Source organism: Pristis pectinata, chromosome 3 (genome assembly GCF_009764475.1).
Source record: "Pristis pectinata isolate sPriPec2 chromosome 3, sPriPec2.1.pri, whole genome shotgun sequence".
Taxonomy (NCBI): domain Eukaryota; kingdom Metazoa; phylum Chordata; class Chondrichthyes; order Rhinopristiformes; family Pristidae; genus Pristis; species Pristis pectinata.
In genome coordinates, this window is record NC_067407.1 from 47,810,702 (window position 1) to 47,835,849 (window position 25,148).

General features: G+C 41.0%; 3 protein-coding genes across 5 annotated transcripts in view; 1 reads left to right on the plus strand and 2 right to left on the minus strand.

Moving 5' to 3' along the window:
* Nucleotides 1-18: 18 nt before the first annotated feature.
* On the minus strand, nucleotides 19-3,626 carry hspb11 (heat shock protein, alpha-crystallin-related, b11). Its single transcript, XM_052011512.1, has 5 exons — nucleotides 3,445-3,626; nucleotides 1,745-1,851; nucleotides 1,360-1,428; nucleotides 1,200-1,243; nucleotides 19-260 (listed from the first exon to the last, which is right to left on the minus strand). The coding sequence occupies exons 1-5, from the start codon at nucleotides 3,537-3,539 to the stop codon at nucleotides 153-155; spliced, it is 423 nt and encodes a 140-aa protein (XP_051867472.1). The 5' UTR covers nucleotides 3,540-3,626; the 3' UTR covers nucleotides 19-152.
* On the plus strand, nucleotides 3,576-19,141 carry lrrc42 (leucine rich repeat containing 42). 3 transcript variants are annotated; one of them, XM_052011504.1, is made up of 8 exons: nucleotides 3,577-3,701; nucleotides 5,461-5,938; nucleotides 8,069-8,200; nucleotides 9,508-9,626; nucleotides 13,897-13,985; nucleotides 14,948-15,061; nucleotides 16,413-16,488; nucleotides 18,646-19,141. In XM_052011504.1, the coding sequence occupies exons 2-8, from the start codon at nucleotides 5,472-5,474 to the stop codon at nucleotides 18,897-18,899; spliced, it is 1,251 nt and encodes a 416-aa protein (XP_051867464.1). In that variant the 5' UTR covers nucleotides 3,577-3,701; nucleotides 5,461-5,471; the 3' UTR covers nucleotides 18,900-19,141. The 3 variants fall into 3 exon arrangements, with proteins under 3 accessions (XP_051867466.1, XP_051867464.1, XP_051867465.1); XM_052011505.1 differs by lacking the exon at nucleotides 3,577-3,701 and adding an exon at nucleotides 3,750-3,942; XM_052011506.1 differs by lacking the exon at nucleotides 14,948-15,061 and having other exon boundaries at nucleotides 3,576-3,701.
* A 798-nt stretch (nucleotides 19,142-19,939) lies between these two features.
* tmem59 (transmembrane protein 59) overlaps nucleotides 19,940-25,148 on the minus strand; it is a 32,378-nt gene continuing 27,169 nt past the window's right edge. The window contains exon 8 of the mRNA XM_052012173.1: nucleotides 19,940-20,795. Coding sequence (XP_051868133.1) covers nucleotides 20,643-20,795 — 153 coding nt within the window. The 3' untranslated portion in view covers nucleotides 19,940-20,642. The remainder of the gene's footprint in view (nucleotides 20,796-25,148) is intronic.

Sequence of the window (25,148 nt, forward strand, 5' to 3'; positions counted from 1 at the left end):
GATCAAGTAGTTTCCAGAGCAACCAATGAAGACTGTGATAATGCAAAGCAAAAAGAATTTATTCACAATAATCAATTACAATAAAGTATTTATATTCTTAACTTTGTAAAAGGGGAAGATTGAACTCTGAAGTCCAGTTTTGCTCTGTTGACTTAAGTGACTTCTACTGTACCTTCTACTGTCACCTTGTGTACAGATACAAAATGGTCAAAGCCTGATTTAATAACAAACCGTAGATGTGTTGCCCTTGTTCCATCCAGCTGCAGAGAAAAGATTTCTTTAATTCACTTTTTAAGAAAGAAAGTTGCTGCTTCATCAGTAGCTTAGCTCAGAGTGCTGCATAACCAAGTAGAGAAAACTACCTCTTTGATCCCTGTTCAGTTAATTCATTACAACTAATATAACAAAAGGAAACAACAATTTGGTTTGGTGTCTGAATTAGGTACAAGCAGCCAGGAGTTCCTGCTCCAGTCCACTGTTTTTATTCTGCACATGAATTTTCCAATCTCAAATTTGACTACTACTAATTATAGAAGAAGCTAGGTTCTCAATGCTGATGCACAGCAAAATCCACCCTATCATAAGGGAGTAAAAACAAATGAGAGGAGGACTTTGTAAATTAATGAAATGGCACCATTTCTATTATATATTATGCACTTCAAAACTCTGCTACCCCTGCATTATTGAGGGGGGGGGGGCTTCCAGCCCTAAAACAAAAGGTCCACATTATGATTTTCCATCAAGTGAAGTTGCTTCATCTGTACACTTGGTGGGCAGTAGACCTTGCTCAAAATTGTTCCAGACTATATTACAGGACCCAGTGTGACACTTCACTAATAACATCACAGTGCGATATTCTTTAAACTACCCAACTTTCTGCCACTGGGAAAGCTATAGTTTTCAAGCATAAGCTTCTCATTATTTTCTTGCAACATAAACTCATGAGATGAATGACGTCTATGATGTCAGAGCATTCCAATCAATCCCATTCCCCACTTATTTTCCCACAACCCATTCTCTCTTGCATGCCTATCAACTCCACCCCCACCAATTCATTGCTTGCCACAACAGTACTCTTAATGGCTGTGCCTAAAGGGAAATCAAATTAGCTTGGTACAGCTCATTGCTTCTCTGTTGAACTTCCAACCTATAATCATTCCATACTGAGTGATACAGTAATGTGAAAAATATGTACTTACAGCAAATTCTTCTACCTGAAGCTGTTCCTCAGAGTGCTCAAGTTCTGTTTAAACAAAAGATATCACCAAAGGATGAAACCTACCAGATGAAATGGGACAGAGCAATTTTTACTCTTGTAACTCTAATGACTTCAGTAAAAAGTTTGTTGAATACCCTTACCACTCTTGGCTAAAGGTTCAAAGTCCAAAGGATCTTTTTCTGCATTTTTCTCAATACTAAGCCTGCGGACTGGAATAGGAAATCAGGTTGAAACTTATTATTTTGGATGATTTAGAATTATTTTAAGTAACCAGTGTCTTGTATTTCAATCATCCTCAGTAAGCTAACTCGTTATATATGCATCCATGCAGAAATATAGGTAATATCAATCACCTATCTTAAAATTAATTATTTATTCACCATTCCAAATGAAAACTACAAGGAAGTTAATAATCAGTTAAGGACTATGTGCTCATAGCTCTTCAACAACTACCATCCCCCATACATGTAGAAATCTGGGTAAAATAGCCTTTAATTTAAACAAACTGATAAATAAAGATCCTACCATTATAACAGTGAATTTTCACACAACTTATTTGTACAAGCTCAGGAAAACGTATGATGAATTCTTGTGGGAACATTCCTGTTGTGATCCAAAATGTTTCTGTATTACTGTAAGTGAAAATACAAGAAATCTTAGATATTCCAAACACCTATCTACAATTTTCACTGCTATGAAATTATAGATTTAATTAGAGACCACCTTTCGATTCTTGCCTAAAGGGCAATGTTTCAAGTACAGTATATTCAAGATCAACTTGAATTTATATAGCAATTCAACATGCTTGAAACTTCCCTGCACAGTTAGATGGAGGAAAGGAAGTCGACCAGCGTTTTACGTTTGGCTTTTAGGTTACAAGCTGGAGATTCTGGTTAGAACACGACCATACCCGATCAGGTAATGCAGAGGGGGGAAGGGGAGGAGGAGGAGGGGGAAGGGGAGGAGGAGGAGGGGAGGAGGGGGGGAGGGGGAAGAGGAAGGGTGAGGGGGTGAGGGGGAGGGGGAGGAGGGTGGGGGAGGGGGAAGAGGAGGAGGGGAGGGGGAGGGGGAAGAGGAGGAGGGTGAGGAGGAGGTGAAGAGGAGGAGGGGAGGGGAGGGGGAAGAGGAGGAGGGGAGGGGGAGGGGAAGAGGAGGAGGGGAGGGGGAGGGGGAAGAGGAGGAGGGGAGGGGGAGGGGGAAGAGGAGGAGGGGAGGGGGAGGGGGAAGAGGAGGAGGGGAGGGGGAGGGGGAAGAGGAGGAGGGGAGGGGGAGGGGGAAGAGGAGGAGGGGAGGGGGAAGAGGAGGAGGGGAGGGGTGGAGGGGGAAGAGGAGGGGGAGGGGTGGAGGGGGAAGAGGAGGGGAGGGGTGGAGGGGGAAGAGGAGGGGGGAGGGGTGGAGGGGGGGAGTGGAGGGGTGGAGGGGGGAGGAGGGGAGGGGGGAGGAGGGGAGGGGGGAGGAGGGGAGGGGGGAGGAGGGGGGAGGGGGGAGGAGGGGGAAGGGGGAGGGGGGAGGAGGGGGGAGAGGGAGGTGGGGAAAGAGGGGAGGGGGGGAAGAGGGGAGGGGGGAAGGGGGAGGAGGGGAAGGGGGGGAGGGGAAGGGGGGGGAGGGGGGAGGGGGGAGGAGGGGAAGGGGGGGAGGGGGGAGGAGGGGAGGGGAGGGGGGAGGAGGGGAGGGGGAGGGGGGAGGAGGGGAGGGGGGAGGAGGGGAGGGGGGAGGGGGGAGGGGGAAGGGGGGGAGAGTGGGGGAGGGGGAGGGGGGGAGGAGGAAGAGGGGGAGGGGGGAGGGAGGAAGAGGGGAGGGGGGAGGGAGGAAGAGGGGGAGGGGGGAGGGGGGAAGAGGGGGAGGGGGGAAGAGGGGGAGGGGGAAGGGGGGAGGGGGAAGGGGGGGAGGGGGAAGAGGGGGAGGGGGGAGGGGGGAAGAGGAGGGGGAGGGGGGGAGGGGGGAGGGGGGAGGGGGAAGAGGAGGGGGAGGGGGGGAGGGGGGAAGAGGAGGGGGAGGGGGGGAGGGGGGAAGAGGAGGGGGGGAGGGGGGAAGAGGAGGGGGAGGGGGGGGAAGAGGAGGGGGAGGGGGGGAGGGGGGGAGGGGGGGAGGGGGAGGGGGAGGGGGAGGAGGAGGTTGGGTTGATGGAGCTATCAGTCAATGCTCAGAAGTGTACCCTGGATACTGCCCGCAGAGTTTTCCCTTCCCAGGGTCCGGATCCATGGGCGGACAGGCCCACTCCTTACCCGTCGATGATGTTCTCAGGCGGATGCTTCTCATCGCCTGACGTCGCTAACACCAGCTCCGTCCCCGCAGCCGCCACACCAAAGTCTCGCTTCATCACTTTCTCGTCGTTACCACAACAACCCCTCACTTCCGGTCCCGTCCATAAACTGCCCTCCCGACAGCCGACTGATGGTTCCGGACTCTTGAGTTAACAAGGGAATCGTGGTTGCTCTTCGGCCTGGGGATATCCTGAAAGCGAGCAGGCAGTTGGCTGAGGGTAAGTGTTGGCTGCAAGGCGAGCAATTAAAGAGGAAACGATGGACTCTTCCTCCTCAACTCAGGAGTTTCCTTCCAGAATGCGACATGGAGGCATTGCCCTGTTCACGGTGGCCATTCCCGCTCCCATTCCTACGCCGACCTGTCCGTCCTCGGCCTTCACCACTACCAGGGTGAGGTTAAATGCAAACTAGGGGAACAAGACGACATATTCTGCCTGGGCAGTCCGCAACTCATTATTGGTATGAACACTGAATTTTCAAATGTTCCAGTTCCCTCCCCGCTCTCTCCTTCCCCTGGTCCTTCCGTTTTTGTTCCCTTTCCCCATAACCCTCTTCCAGCCCCATCACCCATTGTCCTCCCCTCCCCCCTTCATCTACTACTACCCACACACCTCACCCACCAAATACCCTCCTCCATCAGCCCATCTCTCCTTTAAATGGTCTCCATTATCACCTTTCTTATTTATCAGATTCCAGCACTTTGTAGCCTTTGTGTCCGTGCTCTTCACCCTCCTCCCTCCCGGATGTATCAGAACCCCCTCCCTTTTTCCCCTTGCCTGCTTTAGGGGCCTCAGCCTCTGTGGTCCATGGACTAACCTCAACCTACTTCTCCAGAATACTCTGGGCTGTTGTGGGCTGTGTCACATTGGTGAATTTTTTGAGATCTTGCTTGACCTATTGTAATTTCAAAGCTTTGCTATTCCTCTGTGTCATAAGAGGTTCGTGATTTGATTTGTCCACAAAGCATAGCCTTTGGAAGAAGATCTTGTGGCATGAACTCCACAAGCCTTAAGCCACAGTGTTCAGTGTAGTCTGTGTGGACTGTAGGTTAGTTCTCACAACCCATGTTTGTTCAGCCCCATGTGATCAAGGAGGCTAAGGCGACGATGCTATCCTTCTCTGCAGTGTTGCATGGCTATCCTGTTCTTTCCCTTCAATCTCTTTCATTGGTTAAGATTGGTAATGTTAGGACCGTGTCTTGGTAATAACCACTCTTCAACGTGTGGCTACTTGCTATGTGGAGCTGCTACTTTTAAGGTGTGCTTCAATTTTCTCATCGGTCCAGTTCAACAGCATTTTTTTGTCCATGTATTCAATGTTCTAGGTACTGCTACACCAGACCTAGGTGCCTTTTATTAAGCATTGCAGAGAGAGATTTAGTGTGCATCTCTACATGCCTTTGCTGTACTTAGTCTGGAGGATCTTGATATTGATTTTGGGTGACTGATGTTCAATTCCCAGCACTAACAGGTTTCAGCTGCATGGGATCAAATTGATCAGAGGATGTCATTCTTAAAAGCTTACCCTGAACTTTGAAGCTTGAACTTTGAGAATCAACTTCTTGAGTTTTGTGCTTCCAGATCAAATTTGGAAATGTCCAATAAAGTGGTGCTATATGTGTGCATCTGTCTTGCAGCTCCAGCAACCTAACTTTAATTCTGGTCTCCATTGCTCTGTGTGTGGAGCTTGAACATTCTCTTTGTGATTGCATGTGTTTTCCCCAAGGTGCTCTAGTTTCCTTCCACATTCCAATATGTGCTGAATGGTAAGTTAACTGGCTATTTTAAATTGCCTCGAGCATAGATGGCTGCTGGGAGAATGAAAGGGGTGTAAATGGGCACATGTGGAAGAGCAAATTATAGGGGAATAAGTGATGGAATGGAACTGCTGAGACTACACTGACTCAGTGGCCTTCTGCATAGTAAGGAAATATGGAAATACAGTTTATAATAGAATTATGTCTCTTGTTTTTTTCAGATTGCATTCCAATGTCTTTGCTCACCAACACAAGTCCAGCATTTGAATTTGGACCTATCTACGTGCGTGAACAGGGTCAGCTGCGTCTGTTAAATGGTGCGTCAAGCTTGAAGGTGAACAGTGGAAGATCCAAGTCAGTGCGACTATTTCAAAAGGGATTCACTGTAAATCTGTGCATTGAAGATGGAGACAAGCCAAATACTTGTAGGACTGATCACATTGTCTTCACTTATACAAAAGAAGGAAATCTTCGCTACTCTCCCAAGTCACTTTTTGACGTGGTGCTTGCTTTTATAGCTGACAATATACAGCACGTTGACTCACTAATTGGCTTCCCAGAGCAGATTGCTGAGAAACTTTTCATTGCAGTAGAAGCAAGAAAGAAATTTGTTGACTCAAGCACAAGCGCCAAGGCACTATTTATATTCAATGAAGCCTACGGAAGCCTTGTACTCCAGTCCCTGTGTTTACGAGAAAGGTACGGCCTCTTTTATCTGATCTGATGTGGTATGGGACCCAATTTGTGATGCTGTTGAGACTATGAAAACAGTCTGGCCCTTGGGAATAAATGTTGACTTGTCTATTCCATCCTCAGATGTTGGGTGACCTGCATTGTTTCCCACATGTTCTGTCTTTGCTAGTGTTGCTAGAATTGGTCACGGGCTGGGGGAAATCCAGTGGTTGCTATCCAGTGATTGTGCCCAGGGTGGATTCAGTTGAGAACATTTAGGTTTGGCTATAATGTGCTTCGATAGCCCTGGTCAAATAGCCTGATGACATTCAATGTCTGAGGTATAAAGAATGATCACTTAAGATAGACTTTCGAGAGCTCTCAACATTCCTCAATCTGAAAATTTGCCTTCAAATAGTGTTAAAGTTGATTGGAGCAAAGATATTTCCCTGTGTACAGTACAAATGCTCCTTTTATATAGTCCTTTATGTTCTCTTTAGAGTTCAATGGTTATTACATAATTAATGTAGTTTGGTAATTGTTTTCTAACAAGTGCTTGCGCACACGTTCCCTTTCTCTTGTCCATTTGCTTTCCCTCGGACCAGAGATCTCCTAGCAGCTGAGTGGGGAGGTGGATAAAATGCGTCTAAGGTTGCCAGTTATTGACGTGCCCTTGGGACATGCATGCAGGCGTCTTTGTGGTTCTTTTTACCTCTGATCTTGTTTAGATGCAAATTGTCAGCTTGACATCTCCCTGTCAAGGCTCGGGTAAGACTAGGGAAACCAACAGGCCTGTCTCTTTCTGCCTCTGTCATGTCATTCTGGTTTGGTTACCATCATTGGAGATTGTGGTATAAGTTACATCCCTGTTCTTTGACAAATCACTAGAATCCGAGGGATTGTGTGACCTTGGTTGTTGGCAGTGGTATTTTACACCCGAAGTCAATTCTGAATCCAGGAAAGACTGAATATTCCCTGTGTTTTATTTCAAAAAAATACTTTATTCATAATATGTACAATAAATACAAATTGGTACACAATGTTTTCTGACTATTAAAGGTGTGCATGGTTTTGGGCAGCCTTAATTCATTTATCTTTATGGAGGGATCTACAATACAAAACTGCCTTCAATTGGGAATGGAAAAGTTGTGGGCTGAAGCACATCATTCAGACTTTACTTTGACGTGAAATTACCGCAGCCTTTAGAGAAAATCTAATTGCAAGTTTTTGCGCATAAAGCTTGTTAGAATCTTGCCCATTAAGAAATTAGGCTGGGCACTTCCTGTTGCATTTCATCCCTGCCGAAGTGCAACTTTCCTGTTATATTTCGCACACAATAACAGCATCAACATGAGCTGCATAGGTTTCTGACTTACCAACTGAAATTGGAGGAAAAAGTTGTGTTTATAGCCTTCATTTTTTTTACTCAAGTAAAATCAGGAATAAACTATCACACTTCTATACTCCACTGTGTTGTTTAACACTCCCACTCCCCTCCCCTCCCCTCCACACCTCAATTCCGTCCCCTCTCAACTTTCCATCTTCTTTGTTTTAACCCCTTCCTCTTCATTTTTCCTCATTTCATTGCCGCTATGGCAAATCCCACTGCTTGTAAATGGAAGAAAAACAACAGTAACAATTTCTTAAAGTAACAATGTCCTAATTGTTTGAATTTTTTTTCCAGTAATTCCTGGCTTGCCATAAAATGCACCAAAAATGGGTGAAATCCAATCCCTAGGTTAGTGTGTCCAAAAGAGTTTGCATTCCATTCCTCAGTACTACCAGTCACGGAGCTAATTTAAACTTTAAAAAAAATGCATAGAACAAAACCATTACAATTAGTTGCTTGAATTTTAGTTGTAAACTGGAACTGTGAATAAATAATTATCAGGACTGAGTTTTGATAAATGTTCATGCACTTCACGATGAGCTTTAGGTAAAATGGGTCCCAAAATATAACACTTAGCCAATCTCTGCCTTAATTCAAAGATAGTGATTTGAGAAAGGTTAATATTAAATCTGCATTGTAGCTGACTTTGAACTGCTTCATGTTGACAATGGTTTTGGAGAGCTGTAATTGGGGCCACTGAAAGCATGCAGTTCTCTTGCATTACTGAACAGTTGAACATTTTACAAAGTTGCCTTGTATCCTTGCAGATTTATGTTGGTATCAGAAAAGTTGAAGGAAATCCAATCTTTTCGTGGTTTGAGGCGTCTGGATCTGTCAAGTTGTAAACTGGGCGATGACCATGAACTGTTAAGACACCTGACATCTGAACCCCTCATGAGGTACAATATGTGTTAGTTGCATTCACTGTAAGAAATAATCAGCAATTTCATGCAAAATAAATCCTTTATATTGTAGAATTATGGAGAGATATCACATCGAAATGGGCCCTTTGGTCTATCAAGTCCATATCAACCACCCATTATACATTAATTCATTTTTGTTATTCTCTTGTGGTCTTCAGTATTTGTTTTCCTACTTTATTGACCTTGTCACATCGGTCCCAATTGCAAGATAACCCCTTGGCTTCAAATTTTTCTCAACTTCTACTTGGTCATCTCACATTTCCTTACAACATAAAAGGCCAGTCGGTCCATCAGGTAAATGCTGGTTCTTAGAGCATTCCGGTCCGTCCCATTTTCCCATTCATTTCCCTATAACTTATTCTCTCCCACGTGCCCATCAATTTGGCCATTAATAAAGGCTAATGTTGCAACATCACACAATCATGTGACAGAACCTCCAAAGTCAGTAGGTTAACCGTCAATAGAAGTTGCATTAACTATCTGTGTTGTACCCTGAATAGACTGTACACTTTAGAAGCACGTATGATTGGTACTTGAGTCCTTAGAGTTGATGGATTCAAATCAGCTTCCAGGGTGGAAGCAGTGCTTAATAGAGCGATCTTGTTGCTGGACATATTTTGAGTACAACCGAGGCTCTGTGATTGACCAGAAATGACTTCTTAGTGCTATGAATGATTTAACAGAAGTTCAGCAGCTGAGGAAACAGAAGGATGCCTTGAGCAGTATTAAAATTGACTTGTGTATTTCATACCAAAATTAGATTTTTGCTTTCGTGTGCTTCATTTTGTACTAAGCACTTACTAACAATTTATGCTTCTAATATCTTTAACTGTGTATCTGAAGTGTAACTTTATGTAGTGATATTTAATTTTCCTTGGTTCAATCTGTAATATCCACTATCTAGAATGTACATCAAGAAATGTTTACTTCTCATGTTCAAATTTAATTCCTATTGTCCTTGCCAATGTAGTCAGGCTTTTGTGGCTTTGGCTCATTTCTGGCCCACAATTCCAAATCAAAGTAGTTTCATTTATATATTTCTCATTTGCCAGGAGTGACACAAAATTCAAGGAACTGCTGATGCAGAACTTACAAACCTCACCTTCCCCAACTCAAAGATCCATTTTACTTTTGAAGTCTTTCTTCTGTAAATTCTAATTGTCAGTCATTGTTGGGGAGTTGGTCTTGCATGCCTGAAGGTAATTAAATGGTTCCAACAACAAGGCATTTTGTTTCCCTTCACATCTTCTCCATGCTAACTTTCAACCCATTTCTTCTCCCAGTCTCGCCCTCTTGTACCTCGGGGATAATGGCTTGTCTGACTGTGGTCTGCAGAAAATGACAGCACCTGTCCGAGTGATGAGGAAGGGTTTAGGAAATTTGGAGGTACTGGATCTGTCTGGTAAGTTTGTGGCCAATCCACATAATTCTGGTTGACTTTTTATCATCATCATGAATTTAAAAAGACTTGAAGTGCAATGCCAAAACAGGGAAGTAACCCAGCAGATTTGCAGGATTTTGCAGAGATGATACTGATGGTGTCTCTACCGTGCATTGAGCTGCCTGCTGTAGGTAATCCATGGCTCAGAGCATCATTGCTTTGCGGTATATCATGAGCTGTGTGTGTTCTTGATTTTCAAACAGTACTTTGCTCTGATAGCCAAAGGCTAGCAGGTGCACCAATGGCAAATTTCACGTTCAATGTCTGCTTTTGATAGATGACTCCCGAGATTGGGAAGTGGTTCATGATTTCCAGGGTCTCATTGTACCCATGTTGTCAGGAGGCAATATTGTGTGGTAGAGCCGGCGGCGGGGGGGGAGGTTGAGGACTTTTGTTAAGTGTCAGGGCCATTCTCTCTGGTATACTTCAGTGAAAGAATGGGTGATAACATGGAGCCTGGCCTCCAAACATGTGCATACTGCAGCTTGACAACTGAAGCTGAAGTGACCTTGGTTCTGGAATGAGGGTTACAGAGTTTGAACAGTTTTGTATTTGTCCTGTATCTCCACTCTGACAGACATCTTGTTGGAAGTGAGGTACAGTATTTCAGTGAGAAAGGTTGAGAAAAGTATGGTGCTGATTACGCATGCCACTAGTCTGCATTGAGATTAGGTCTATTGTGGACCAATTAGTTAAGGTAAAAAAAATCATGAATAAAGCAGACAAAAATGGACACGAATTTCTGCATGTATTCAGATTAGAGATTGTTAGAGTCAAAGGTTTTTATGAGGTCAAACAAATCCCAGGTATAATGACTGATCTGCTCATGATGAAGAGCATGCCCATTGTATCTTTAGAAGAATGGAATGCACACTGTGATTTGGGGAGCAGCTCTTCTCTACTGCGAGGATCTAGACTCCATATTGAGCAGTGGAAGTTGCATGTGCATGATTTTTTTAAAATGTGAAATAGTGCAATTGGCATTACACACCAAATTACCGCACAACTGTGACAATGTAAGGTCCTGGTCCAGTGACAAGGTGGTCCATGATGACTCGAGACTAGTGTCTGCTGCATGCAAAGTCTGTATGTGTGTTTAAAGTATCTGGTCAAATCTCTGGAGTACAGCTTCAACCCACAATCTTTTACAACCGACCCAAGACTGACCTCTCAGTACAGATTGATACAGTTGCTTCTATTTGCATGTGTCACAATATAACAGAATTAATAAAGTGTGAGCTGATATTCAGGTCGAGGTGATGAGACTTCCTGGATGGTTCAGTGGAAAATCCATAGTGATGATGAAATTCCCTGGTGGTCTCTGGCCCATGCAGAAATTATTTAATGGTACTAATTGCCCATAATTGCAATAACTTAGGAAGTTGGTGCCTTCAAATTTATCCTTCAATATGCTGAGAAAGAAGTGGGTGGAAAGTTATGCTGAACAGTTAGTTGAAGGATGATACGGGGATCACGTAGGGCACGAACTCTATAGAGTGATTGGAACAAATGGCCTGTTTCTGTTTTGTATCTTGCAATATATTCTATGTAAAACACTAAACGTGGAAGTTGTTTCTGAATGTGTGCTTTGCATAAACATTAAACTGTGTTGTAAACTTGTGGGGTAGTTTGAAGTTGGATGTAATAGCATGGTTGTGGATTAGCAATCAGAACTCGTATCCCACCGTGATAAATGGTGGAGCCAACAATGGGGGAAAGAATACTTTGAAGTTTGCCATACTGTAAAAACCCAACTGGTACACTGTCCTGTTCTGTGTAGCTGATGCTCATTTGTAAATAGTAAGAGAGGAAGGACCTCCAGCAACTTAATCCATCCATAACTAAGCATCTGTAATCCATAGCGCAACAACATTGGGTGGTTTCCCTATCAATAACAGGAATATGCAATAAAGTAAAATCAACCATTTGGGATATTATCGGTTAACTTCAAAAATGTGGCAATCTCCCAGTGCCACAGGGATTGGTGTTGGGACCTTTGTGGTTTGTTATTTATATAAAAAATTTAGATGAGAATGTACAAGGCACAGTTAGAAAGTTTATGGATTATACTAAAGTAGGTGGAATTGTAGACAGTGAAGAAAGTTATCAAAAATTACAAGGGAACTTGATCAGCTGGGTAAGTGGTCCGAGGATTGGCAAATGACATTCAATCCAGATCAGTGCAAGGTGTTGCACTTTGGGAAATCAAACCAGGGAAGGACTTGTACCGTGAATGATAGTGCTTTGGGAAGTGTTGTGGAACAGAGGGACCGAGGAGTACAGGTACATGGTTCCCTGAAAGTGGCATCACGGGTGATTGGAAAAAGCATTTGGCATGCTGGTCTTCATCAGTCAGGGCACTGAGTATAAGAATTGGGACATTATGTTGCAGTTGTACAAGATGGTGAGGCAGCACTAGAGTTTTGTGTACAGTTTTGGTCACCCTGTTACAGGAAGGATGTCATTAAGCTGGCAAGAATGCAAGGAAGATTTACAAGAATGTTGCCAGGATTTGAGTGCCTGAGTTATAGGGAGAGATTGGGCAGGCTAGGACTTCATTCCTTGGAGTGTTGAAGACTGGGGGGTAATTGTGTAGAGGTGTATAAAATCATGAAGGCCATAGATGGGGTGAATGCAAACAGTCTATTTCACAGGGAAAGGGAACCAAAAACTAGAAGGCATGGGCTTAAGGTGAGAGGGGAAAGATTTAAAAGGGACCTGAGGGGCAACTTCTTCACACAGAGAGTGGTGGATACGTGGAACAAGCTGCCAGGGAAACTAGTTGAGGCGGGTACAATAACGACATTTATCCAGATAAGTATATGGATAGGAGGGGTTTAGAGGGATGCATGCAAATAGGACTAGCTTGGGTGGGCTTGGTTGGCATGAATGAATTGGGCCAAGGGCCTGTTTCCTCAATCACTCTGATTTTTTTAAAAAAAGATTTGATATTGAAAGTGAAGGCTGAGGATTGAGATGTATTTACAGATTCCTTCCTTATTTTTAAATAATTTCCATTTATGGGAAATGCAGAATTAAAGACTTTCAAAATAACATGGTCACCAAAAAATCAAACGTTGAATTGAGAAGCAACTTCTTTATCTGAAGATGGTGCAAATCTGGAATTGGTTTATTATTGTCACATGTACCAAGGTACAGTGGAAAAACTTGTCTTGCGTACTGTTCATACAGATCAATTCATTACACAATGCGTCGAGGTAGTACAAGGTAAAACAATAACAGAATGCAGAATAAGGTGTACCATCTACAGAGAAAGTGCAGTGCAGGTAGACAATAAGGTTCAAGGTCATGATAAGTTAGATTGTGAGGTCAAGAGTCTATCTCATTGTACTAGGGAACTGTTGAATAGTCTCAGAACAGTGGAATAGAAGCTGTCCTTGAGCCTGGTTGTACGTGCGTTTGCATCTTCTGCCTGATGGGAGAGGGGAGAAGAGAGAATGTCCCTGGTGGGTGGGGTCTTTGATTATACTGGCTGCTTTACCGAGACAGCGAGAAGTATAGATATAGTCCATGGAGGGAAGGCTGGCTTCCATGATGTGATGTGCTGAGCTGTGTCCACAACTTTCCATAGTTTCTTGTGGTCACAGGCAGAGCAGTTGCCGTACCAGGTGCTGATGCGTTGGGATAGCATGCTTTCCATGGTGCATCAATAAAAATTGGTGAGGTTGGCAGGGACATGCCAAATCTCTTTAGCCTCCTGAGGAAATGGAGGCACTGGTGAGCTTTCTTGGCTGTGGCATCTACATGGTTGGATCAGGACTGGCTATTGGTGATGTTCACTCTGAGGAACTTGAAGCTCTCGACCTCAGCACCATTGATGTAGACAGGAGCATGTGCACGGACCCCCCCACCCCCCTTTCTGAAGTCAATGACCAGCTCTTTTGTTTTGCTGAGGGAAAGGTTGTTGTCATGATACCATGTCACTAGGCTCTCTATCTCCTTCCTGTACTCCGACTCATCATTATTTGAGATGCGGCCTACCACGGTGGTAGCATCTGCAAACTTGTAGATGGAGTTAGAGCAGAATCTGGCCACGCAGTCATGAGTAGAGTAGGGGGCTGAGGATGCAACCTGGAAAGGGAATAATTGAGATGAATACTGTTTACAAGGAAGTTAGGTAATCACAAAGCAGATATTTGCAGAGTTATTACAGTAAGATCCTTGATTAGAAACCAGTTATTACCTACATCATTGTTTTTTTTCTAAACAGGTAACCCTAGAATCAGCGGACGTGGTATGCCATATGTGTGTTGCTTTTCAAAGCTGAGGGCACTGAATATCTCAGGAACTGGTGTTACGGTGAGGATTGATAATAACCTTCCCATTTATCTTGTGGCTGTCGCAGTGACATTCAAACCAAAACTCATTCTTTTTGTACTCTATATTTGTTACAGAATCTTTTACAAATTGACTAGGTTTCATGAAACACAATATCTTACTTTGTTTATTCTTATATTGGCAACAAAGAACATATTTAAAACTGAATCAAGTACCTGAACCATAAATGATGGGCCTTGGGGATCAGCTCATCTCTGTGCTTTGTCAGATTCATGTGAAGTGCCTTGGAACATATTACCACATTAGAGGCATTCTATAAATACTTATTTTTGTTTGTCAGGTTGTAATGTGATCTCTAGGTTTCAGCAAGTTCCAAACTGTGTGAGCTCTTTGATTTCTGATCTGATTCCCTCTCTACATTACCCTTCTTCTCAAATTGATCCTACTGTTCTGATAATTTTCGTTTGTTTTATTTCCCTTCTTTCCCTCTTTCCCCTCCTTTCCCCCCACTACTGATTTCTGCATTATGGTTTCACAAACACCAAACTACTTTTTCATTTTTCTTGTCCAAGAATAGCATCTATTGATAGTCTGGTCTATTCAAAAAGTTTAGAATAGTACAGCCAAACTTTTAACCTCATTCCATATCCACACACCTTTTCCTGTGGGATTTGTTAATTTAACAATGTCTTCCACCTTCCAAAGAACATGAAATCAGTTTTATTGTGTCAGCTCCTGTACCAACTGATATCAGCTTAGCGGTGTGCAAATGTGACCTGGGTAATTTTGGTTTGCACCTTTACCAATTGAGCTCTTGTAACCTTCTGGTGTATTTTTTTTCTGTTAACTGATATATATTATCACAGTTATACCAAATCCAGACAACTGACAGAAGGAGCATAGATACGCCATCTTATTTTTCCCAGTTATTGAAGGCTAATGGTATAAGCATTTCATTAGTTTTAACTTTCCTTTTATAATAGCCCAATTGTTCATCAATCCAAATGATTCAGAGCAAGTTGTCGCTGTTTCCTGCTGGAGAACCTCTGGAGGAGTTTAAGCATTCCTGCTGCAGGACAGAAGGCTGGGCAGAGCAGGTACTGACTGTGGTAGAAGTTTTCCAGTATTCTACGTGTGAGAAATATGAGCTGGATTTAAATAATTTTTTGGGACTACAGTGTTTTTGTGGTTCATTTCTGAAACTTGGTTTAAATTCTGTCTCAGTCAGTAGGTTGAAATACTCCTTTTACTCTTTTGAAATAAAAGAGATTTTAAAATAATAATTTTAGTATCTAGAGTCCAAATTTATTGATAAGAATTATCTTGCATCCACATTTTGATCAAACTTTTCCGGCAGTCTCTGTACCTTTCCTTTTCCTCAAGGAACTTCAAAGTTTTGTCTCAATCTTTCTAACTTTCATTGGAAATCTCATATTTTGTTTTCCAACACTACCCCTCCCAACCTCCTAATATGGCTGGTTACAGGGTTCCCACAAGACATGAGGCCTTCCTGGATTTTGGCTCATTACACAAAACTACTGTTATGTTAGCACAAATTTTATAAACTAAGCAAAGCCATGTCATACTATGAGTTCTCCTCTGAGAGGTGATGATAATATGTATGCTTTGGGCAGAGTAGAAGGAATGTTACCCAGAGCTTAACTGAGACCTGAACCAGGAGCTCATCTTGGGAAGTCCTTTATGTTCCAGTCACAAAATTTGTCTCTTTGGCAATTTCTCAGAGGCTCCATCAATAGCACAGAGGAACCTTTGCTTTGAATTGCTCCCTTAATGTTTGGATTTGCCTTAATTGGATGGGTGTCAGCTATATGCAAGATGAAATTTTCACAATGTTGAATTTCTTCTCAGCATTGGATGAGAGGGAATAGAATCAAGGCAATTTCACTCCTATCAATCTGGAACAAAGTCTGGGCTATTGTGTTAAAATCTGACCTTTTTTAAAAAATCCAGCTGTTGTATTTTGTTTTTAAAAATGCTTTAGAATCTTTGTGAACATAAATTCCTTTTGTTGCTTGTTCAGTGTTGCTTCATTTATGAACAAAACCATTCCTCCAAAAAGACTCTAATAATATACTGGTTGCGTTGCTGGATTAGCAATTTGGGATTCCTGAGTCAGTGTACCACTGTACTAAGTTGTGACAAAGAATTCAGTAAGCCTGGTGAGCTCTTGTTGGAAAGATAAGTTGGGGATTGTTGTTTTAAAATAATTTAGCCATTTCATTGATGCCCTTTAGGAAGGAGATTGGGTCACCCACTACATAGACTGGTTTGCATTTGATTCTGTCGCATATTAGCTCAGATTTTTTTTTTCATGCCCTCCAAAGTAACTCAGCAAACCACTCAATTATTAGGTAATAAAAATAACTTGCTGTACTTTTTCAGTTTTATTCTCAGAAAACAACTATACTTTTTTTTAATATATTTTAGGTGGTTTATCAGTGGGAACGTTTGTGTGACAGACAACGCAGGAAAGTTGGCTGCAGAACAGTTGCACAGCGATTCTGTAAGTTGTTTGGAAGAAGCAATCTATGAGAAGCATTGTGGAATCAGCTTAAGTCTGTATACTATCAATGTGAAACTGTCTTATATGACTAAAATCTCTGCTTCCACAATGTAGTGTTATCTTTAGGAACACGTTTGGGCCCACAAGCTTATCTGTCTTTGGCAGATGAATGCCATCTACTTTCAATGAATCTCTCTCCACAAAAGCATCTGATTGCCTACATAACATGTTTGGTCTGTTTCAATTATTATCATAATTCCATGTATTGTTTTTTAAATCTGTCTTGGATCTCCTCATTTGAAATATGTGCTTTGCCTCAAAATTTCATTGCTTTACCTTTGATATGTTGACACTTAAGTTTTGTAAGCAAACAGTGTTCAGTTGCACACAGAGAACCTGCAAATAGTAATTAGGAGACACCAACAGAACTCCCTGTTCCAATAGTACCACAAAGTCCATTATGTCCCCCTCAACATCACAACAGTATTTAGGTTCTTTGCCTAATTAATAATCCACTTTGATTATTCATATCAATTGGCTTCATCAGGTTTTATAGAAAAACATATTTTTCATGATACCTACATTGTTTGTCATTGTATCCAGATTAATGAACAGGAGAACATACAATTCCAGATAAGATTCCCTACCTTTTACAAGGAGAATATTTATGTTTTTAAAAATTCAGTATTTTTAAGAATATCGGAAGTGAAATGGGGAATTGTGAGCCAACTCCATGTATTCCAAATGCTTTCAAAAATGTATAAAGGTAGGATTTGAATGACAATTGACCAGGCAACAGTTGAAGTTTGTGGCAGAGAATTTGCATGAAGAAGGCTTTCTTGGTTTCACCACTAGAAGATCTCTTTTCTAATTTTCAGATTACAACTTTTGTCCTAGATTTCCCAGCAAATATAATAAGCAGTTGCCATCAATCTATCCTATCAAATCATCCCTTAATTTTAGTGAAGACTGGGAGCACAACCTCAGTATACATGATCTCTTTTTGTAACAACCTTTGGAAACAAAGTATCAATCTGGTAGACCTACAATACAGTCCTTCCAAGGCTTCTCTTTCCTTCCTAAGGTGTACTTCTCAGAATAGTTTGAAGTCATAATCAGCCTGTGTAAAGCTGTAGCATAACCTCTACCCTCTTTTTATTCAAATCTTAGTGGTTTATATTTGGCTTCATAGACTTTTCAGTTGAAAATCGATGAGATATACACTGTCCTAATTCACTAATTTTCTCTCTTCTACTACCTTGTTCTTTAACAAATCTATGCTGAATTGTTTCTATTACCAGTCAGCCCAGTTACCTAAATAGTTCTGCTCTAGTTGTGTCACATTGACTTATCTCTTGACATTTTGTGCCATTTTCATACTGGAAGTTTTTGCTTATGATTTGCTTATCTGAATCATTGGCTTATTATTGTAAACATCAAAGATTGCTTCTTTCAACTTAAAAATGCTACCTTTGTTTTTGTTCTTCTGTATTCTGCTTTGCCTCATCTTATCATAGTCAGTAATCAGAAGTTGGAACTTCATCAAACTTTTGGAGGCCAAGGGTGTAATATTAGACCTATTTCCACTGTCAATGATGTTTGAAAGTCTTCAGGTTTGCTAAATATGATGTACATTTCCTGTTTTCATTTTCCATAAAATTCTAAGAATTTACTTGGTTGTTATTAGGTTTACTGGTCTCCAGTTCCCATTTTTTTGTTTATGCATTAGTGATTGGCACATTGCTTGGTGGTATATATTGAGAGTGAGAGTCCTGTACTTTGACAGGAAATGTCTTCTGTTGGTCTATCAGCTTTAATTAAATGTGCATTTTTACTTTTTTCTTGAAGTTGTAGGTCTTTGCAGATGCTTCCTAGCTTCTAGAAACTCTGGGGGGGGGAAAAAAAATCATGCCAAGCATGTTAGCATAGGCACAGAGTGTCAACGTCAACAGGCTGATTAGCGAATGGTCACCCAACAATGGCAGTCAGGTGTTGGAGTTCTTTATTACCTGTCTTAGCTCTGCAAGGAATTACTAGACTAATTCTCATTCAGCATCTATTGCAGTGCTATTCTGAGAAGATACTTTGTTTCATAAAATAGCTTGCAATTCTTTTTGCTTTACAATAATTATAATCAAATTCTCTTTTTTTTAAAAGATGGGACGAATAAATTCATCAGTTTAGGCACTGATGGGTTTTCAAATACAGTGCAAATCAAGGACCCAGTCAAAATGCAGTTTCTCAGAAAACCCAATCAGGATCTCTCTGTACAATCACCCACGAGTTCCACAATTGGACCCTGTAAGAGAGGTACTGACCGAGCTGATGAGATCGATTGTTCCTCCCCTCCTGTGAAATGCAAGCGCACTGAGCTGACCTTGGATGACTGGGACATGCTGAACTGTTACTGAGGAGGAAATGGATGCCCCAAGAGATCTGTTTCACAGAGAGAATGTTTGTAAAGGATTTTAGAAGATTCCTTCATTAGTAAAGCCCAGGTAATAGTGTTTTTAAACTTTTCAGCACTCTGCCTTCACCTGACTGAAACAGCAGTTTGCAATATTTCTGATCATGTTCATTCTCATCAAGTTAAATTGATTTGAGTTGTATGGATAACTGAATTCAAATAAAACATTTTAGATATGCAAAGTTATTCCTCCTGTTCCCTGAACAGTGTTTATTTGATTTATTCTGTGTGCCTCTACCTTTAATTTTGTGTATGTGAAAAATGACTTGATGGGAGAAGTCTGAGCAACCCATAAGCTTTAAATTTCACTTCTCCTGCTCTGTGTCTCACTCATCCATTATGGTATAACTATCATTATCAGAAGGTGGGGGAAGAAGGAATTAAACATTTCCCAACATAGCCATGGCACTGATTGTTGACTTTTTTAAAGCATTTAGTTCATCGAAAAGATTTTCTTGCATGAAGATTTTCTCTTATTGCTTACTTTTCTGTAGGAAGACTGATTCTGTGTCGAAATCTCAAACTGAATTTCACTGTTCTGTAAACATCTAAAGATTTGAGATTGTTCAGAAACCCTCTGACCCTATTCCCATTCCATCCTGTCACTGATATCAATATTTATTGAAGGCAAATATTCAGAGTAAGGCATGACCTGGTTAGCTAAAGCCCCCTCTGGTCAATAGCAAAATAGGAGTCAGTCCCAGTCTTAGAAGTAATTTCACTGTTCAGTGGATGAAATTTCATTTGCCTTTAATGTTTTTCCTTTAGAACAAGTTTTCTGTAGCTAGTATTATCTCATGTCATGACAGGTTTTGTACTACCTTTACAATAGTGGCTTATTCATTTTCCAACATTCTATACTCTTTTGCTGTTAATTCCAGTCCCCATCAACCCACAGATCAGAGAATTTTGCTTCTGCTGTGAAATAAGTTGAAACATGAAATATATTGAGGGGAGAAAGAAGAGGAAATGCTATAACTAGTAAAGGGTGTACAAACCAATATTTATTGTATTATTTCTTGAGCAAAAGAAAATCTTGTCCACAAAACCCATGAAGAAATATTACTTTTGGATCAAAAACTACAAAAGCTCAAGTTTGATTACAATAAAGTAAAAATTTCACAGTAACTCAGTAAAATTAGCTTAAAATGCTCTAAACAAACTCTGCCAAGATGCAAAATCAAAGCTACAGAAGGTTTATCAATGAGTTACTGTTAAGTTAAACTGTTCTTCAAGATTGCACCTCAATATTTACATAATGCAAATGTGAGCATCTCTTTCCAAGAGCATGAAATGTCATGATGCAGAGGGAAAAAATGTCAATACATTTAGGTCATAAATTTACTTGAAGTTTTAATCAATGTCCATTTCAATAGTTGAAATAGAAAATGCATCATATTAAATGTTACAAGCAATGACATTTAATCTGTACACCAGTGTGATTGAGAAGTTCAGCTGCTAACAAGTTCAGACATTCTCACAAGATTGTTGTGCAACAAACAACTGTTCTATAGCTCATAACTTTCATAAAACAGTCCATACCCAAGATCAAGTTGAATTATTGTTTATATCTAGGAATGTGACAATAACATCTTTATTTTGAAAATTCACCTCAACCAGACATTTGGCAAAAAACACTATTTCAAATTTCAGAACACAAGGGGAATCCAAGTCTAATCCTGATCACTTAAATTGTTGACTGGTCTAGGTTCACTTTGGTAGGCAAAGGTCCAGCCATTTCCTTTTCATCCTTGGATTTGATAACAATCAGAGATGAAGCTGGATATGAAGTTAGCTTCAATTCATTCATAAACTCCATGTCTCCATATATGCTCAGTTTCTGAAACAACAAGTTACACAAATGTTTAGAACTGTCATTGCCCTTGTGGACCTTCCCGTATTTAAATTTGTTACTGGTCTGAGTAGTGGCAACAGGCTGGTGACTCAAGCAAGAGTAGTCAAAAGCAGGAATACTTGTAAATTCTGACCCTTCACCCTCCCCAATCCAGTGACATTGAATGCTCTATCAACTGTGGATATAAACTGCTGTCCTATAGAAAAAGAACAAAATGTTAAAAGGATAGGCTTTTTCATTCACTGCTAACCTTAAAGAAAGCTACCCACAAAGATCTAGCAATTGTCAATTTCCCAACATTTGGTTGCTGTCAGTTCGAAATGGTCCCTGGCTAAGCAGCAAATCAAAGAATTTTCAGAGTCAGCGAAATGCTGGCTGGAATTTGTAATTTTTTCTTTTACACAACACTAAAGATCAGAGTACACATGACCCCGTATATTATTTAAAAACAATCAAATCTTATGCATTTGTTTGTTACTTCAGATTCTAGCACCTGCTGTCTCTTGCATCTCCATGGTGAAGACTGATGCAAAACATTAATTTAAACACATCTGCAACATGTTCAGAGTATTTTTAAAGTAAGGCCACCAGCAATACACAAAAGCCCAACTCAAAGTTTTTTCTTCAGAACATATTGGGAAAACAGAAAGAAAAATCCTTACTTCCAAATTAAAATTTAATGGTGAGGCATTCAGTTCTGTGCTGAATTCAGCATTCACTCACCTCTCACAAATGCGTGTGTGCTTGCTCACACTACAGGAGAAACTCATTAGCCACTTTATTATGGATGTATTCAATGAAACTACCAAGTTGTGTTTGCAGTGTGTCAGTTATCAACTGAAGTGTAATGACAAAATTAGATGATACTCAAAAAACTGAAAACCTAATTTCAATGAAGAAGTACAGATGTCTAAATTTAAAAAAAATAGCACCCCTCAAGTAGAATAGATGCAAATTGAATTGTCAAATTGGGTTTAGGGATCACTCTGCCGAGATGCAATGGCAGACATTTAGAAATCAAAAGAAGATAAATTTTAAAAAGATTCTGAGGAAAGGACCCACTATCTGTAGTTAACCAAAAAAAGTAATGATATCAAACTTAAAGAAAAACATCATTTTACAAAGACAAATGACAGGTCAGAAGATTGGACAGAATAAAAAAAAGCAATGAAGATTACAAAACAAGAAAAATTAGAGAATGAAATAGAAAAAAAAATAGTTACTGCTTCTATAGAAAGTGTTAAAGTCATTGCAGCTGTATAAAACTTCAGTCAGGCCACATTTGGAGTATTGTGTGCCATTCTGGTCACTGCATTTACAGGAAGGATGTGGAGGCTTTGGAGAGGGTGCAGAAGACGTTCACCAGGATGTTGCTTGGATTAGAGAGTATTAGCTATAAAGAGGTTGGACACACTTGGATTGTTTTCTCTGGAGCATTAGACAACGAGAGGCAACCTGATCGAAGTATATATTAAAAAAAAATGATAAGCACAGATAGGGTATATAGTATCTCTTTTTCCCAGGGTGGAAAGGTCAAATACTAGAGGGCATAAAGTGTTAAAGTGTCTAAAGTGTTAAAGTAAATGCTGGTATTATAGTCAGGTGAACTAATACAGAAAAGGAGATGCCAGAGGTATTTTGCATCATGAAAGAGGATATAGTAACATGCAAAAAAATACCCAACTTGCAAATTGGGAGGGAGGAATTAAGGAAAATTATAATAGCATGAACATGTGGGCTTTGGGCTGACAAATTTTTGGTTCCAAATGGACTTCATCCTGGGTTCTTAAAAATGCATCAGTTTTAATTTTCCAATGTTTCCTAGTTTTGTGGAAGGGTCTGTTAAATTAGAAAATAGTAAATCTAAGTCCTTCGTTCAAAAAAGAGGGAAACAGAAAACTGGTAACTACAGGCCAGTTAGCATAACATCTGTCATTGAGAAAAGGGTAGACAATGGAAGACATCATTACAGGCATGTAAAAAATCTAAAGTAATCTGGTAAAGTCATCATGATTTTATAAGAGCATCATATTTGACCAATTGAACCTCTTTGTTGTAACATGTTGTGAATTATGGGGAACTGGTGGAATACATGCATTTCCAAAAGAATTTGATAAATGTGCCACATTGAAGGTTATTGTAGAAAATAAATGCTCATAGTTTAGGAGGTAACATCATGGCATGTCAAGAAGATTGGATATTAGGAAACAGTTGGTGTAAATGGGCTTTTCTGTTGGCAAGATGCAAGACTGGTGTACCACAGGGTTCAGTTCTGGGGCCTCAACATCTTTTAATTTATATACACAACTTGGAAGAAGATACCAAAAGGTGTGGTTGCTAAATTTGGCAATGACACAAAAATAAGTAGGAAAATAAATTGTGAAGAGGTCATAGGAAGCTATGAAAGGGATCTAGATAGGTTAACTGGGCAAAGATCTGGCAAATGAAGTATGAATGTGGAGAAGTATGAAATGGCCCATTTTAGCAGATAATGATTTTTTTAACTTTTCCCCACATGGCAAGATATTGCCGAGATTCAGAGGGTGTCCTGGTGCATGATTTACTAAAGACTAGTTTGCAGGTACTGCAAATAATTTCAAAATCTTAAAAGTACACTACTGTAATATTATATTAGGGGTTAAGGAATCAGTTCAGGAGAAGGCTTACCTGACTAATAGAACACAGATCAGTATAGTACAAGAACAGGCCTTTCAGACCACAGTCTGTGCCAATCATCATGCCAATTTAACCTGCACATATGGCTGCACATGGTCCATTTCCCTCAATTCCCTGTCTAAATGCCTCTTAAATGTTGCTAACGTATTTGCTTCCACCGCTTCCTCTGGCAGCACATTCCAGGCACCTACCACTATAGGAATAAAAAACTTGCTATGTAAATCTCCTTTAAGCTTTCACCCTCTCACTTTAAAGCTATGCCCCTCTAGTATTTGACCTTTCCACCCTGGGAAAAAGAGAGACTATCTACCCTATCTGTACTCATCTTTTTTTATATATATATACTTCAATCAGGTTGCCTCTCACAGTCTAATGCTCCAGAGAAAACAATCCAAGTGTGTCCAATATCTCTTTATAGCTAATACTCTCTAATCCAAGCAACATCCTGGTGAACTTCTGCGCCCTCTCCAAAGCCTCCACATCCTTCTTGAAAGTGCAGCGACCAGAACTGCACACAATACTCCAAATGTGGCCTGACCAAAGTTTTATACAACTGCAATGACTTCCTGAATTTTATACTCAACACCCCAACCAATAATACATGGAAAGGACAAGAGATCAGACAAGATAGGCTTGTATCCACTGTTCAAGAAGGGAGGTGGGTAACTGACTGAGCCATAAGAACTCACTTTGCACAACTTGAGAGAGAGAGAGAGAGAGAGAGAGAGAGAGAGAGAGAGAGAGAGAGAGGGAGAAAGAACAACAACTATTTTTAATGGCAGAGATACTTGATAAGCAAGGGGATGAAAGATTATAGTGGGTAGATAGGAATGGGAGTTGAAGATAAATGATGCTAGGTGAATGATTGCATGCAGCAGAACAGACTTGGAGGGTCGAGTAGCTGACTCCTCTTAATTTGTACAGTTGTATGTTAACAATAGGGACTTCTTAATCCTGGAGATTTTTCTAAATGCCCCTTTTCAATCTATTCCCTTAAACCACCATTCATAATATTATTCAGAGAGTGCATTCAATGGAAACTGACAGGTCAGATAATAATACAATTCATAAGCTGGTCATTGCCAGACATACGGAAACTGGAGAAATAAAGGACTGCAGAACCTGGAATCTAGATGAAAAACATGATGATGCTGGAGGAACTCAGCAGGCCAGGCAGCATTCGTGGACAAAAGCAGGTGGTCAACGTTTCAGGTCAGAACTCTTCCTCAGAACTGAAGATAGGAAAAAGGGAAGTGCAAACTGGAGGAACAGCACCTCATTTTCCATCTGGGAACCTTGCAACCTGATGGCATGAACATAGAATTCTCCCACTTTAGGTAATTTCCACCACCCCCCCCCTCCAACCATGCTGCTTCTCCTCCCACTCCTAGCCTCTTTTTTAAACTTTTATTTTCCCCTCTCTCTCCTTACCTTTGACCCATCCCCCAGTTGATCTGCTCTCTCCTCCTCCCAGTACCTGCCTATCACTATTTCTTACCTGCATCTACCTATCACCACGTTGTGCCCACCCCACCTCCCCTCTTCTGTCCACCTATCACTGCTCTGCTTTTCCCTCCTATGTATTGGGCTTCCCCTTTTCCTATCTTTAGTCCTGAAGAAAGGCCCTGACCCGAAACGTTGACCGCCTGCTTTTCTCCACGG

Coding starts and splice junctions, on each gene's coding strand:
- hspb11 (XM_052011512.1), bottom strand. CDS start 3,539: ATGAAGCGAGACTTTGGTGTGGCGGCTGCGGGGACGGAGCTGGTGTTA. Junction 1,852..3,444: donor CCTGAGAACATCATCGACGG/GTAAGGAGTGGG, acceptor TTTCACTTACAG/TAATACAGAAACATTTTGGA. Junction 1,429..1,744: donor GAAAATTCACTGTTATAATG/GTAGGATCTTTA, acceptor TTCCTATTCCAG/TCCGCAGGCTTAGTATTGAG.
- lrrc42 (XM_052011504.1), top strand. CDS start 5,472: ATGTCTTTGCTCACCAACACAAGTCCAGCATTTGAATTTGGACCTATC. Junction 9,627..13,896: donor GGAGGTACTGGATCTGTCTG/GTAAGTTTGTGG, acceptor TTTTCTAAACAG/GTAACCCTAGAATCAGCGGA. Junction 15,062..16,412: donor CAGAAGGCTGGGCAGAGCAG/GTACTGACTGTG, acceptor AATATATTTTAG/GTGGTTTATCAGTGGGAACG.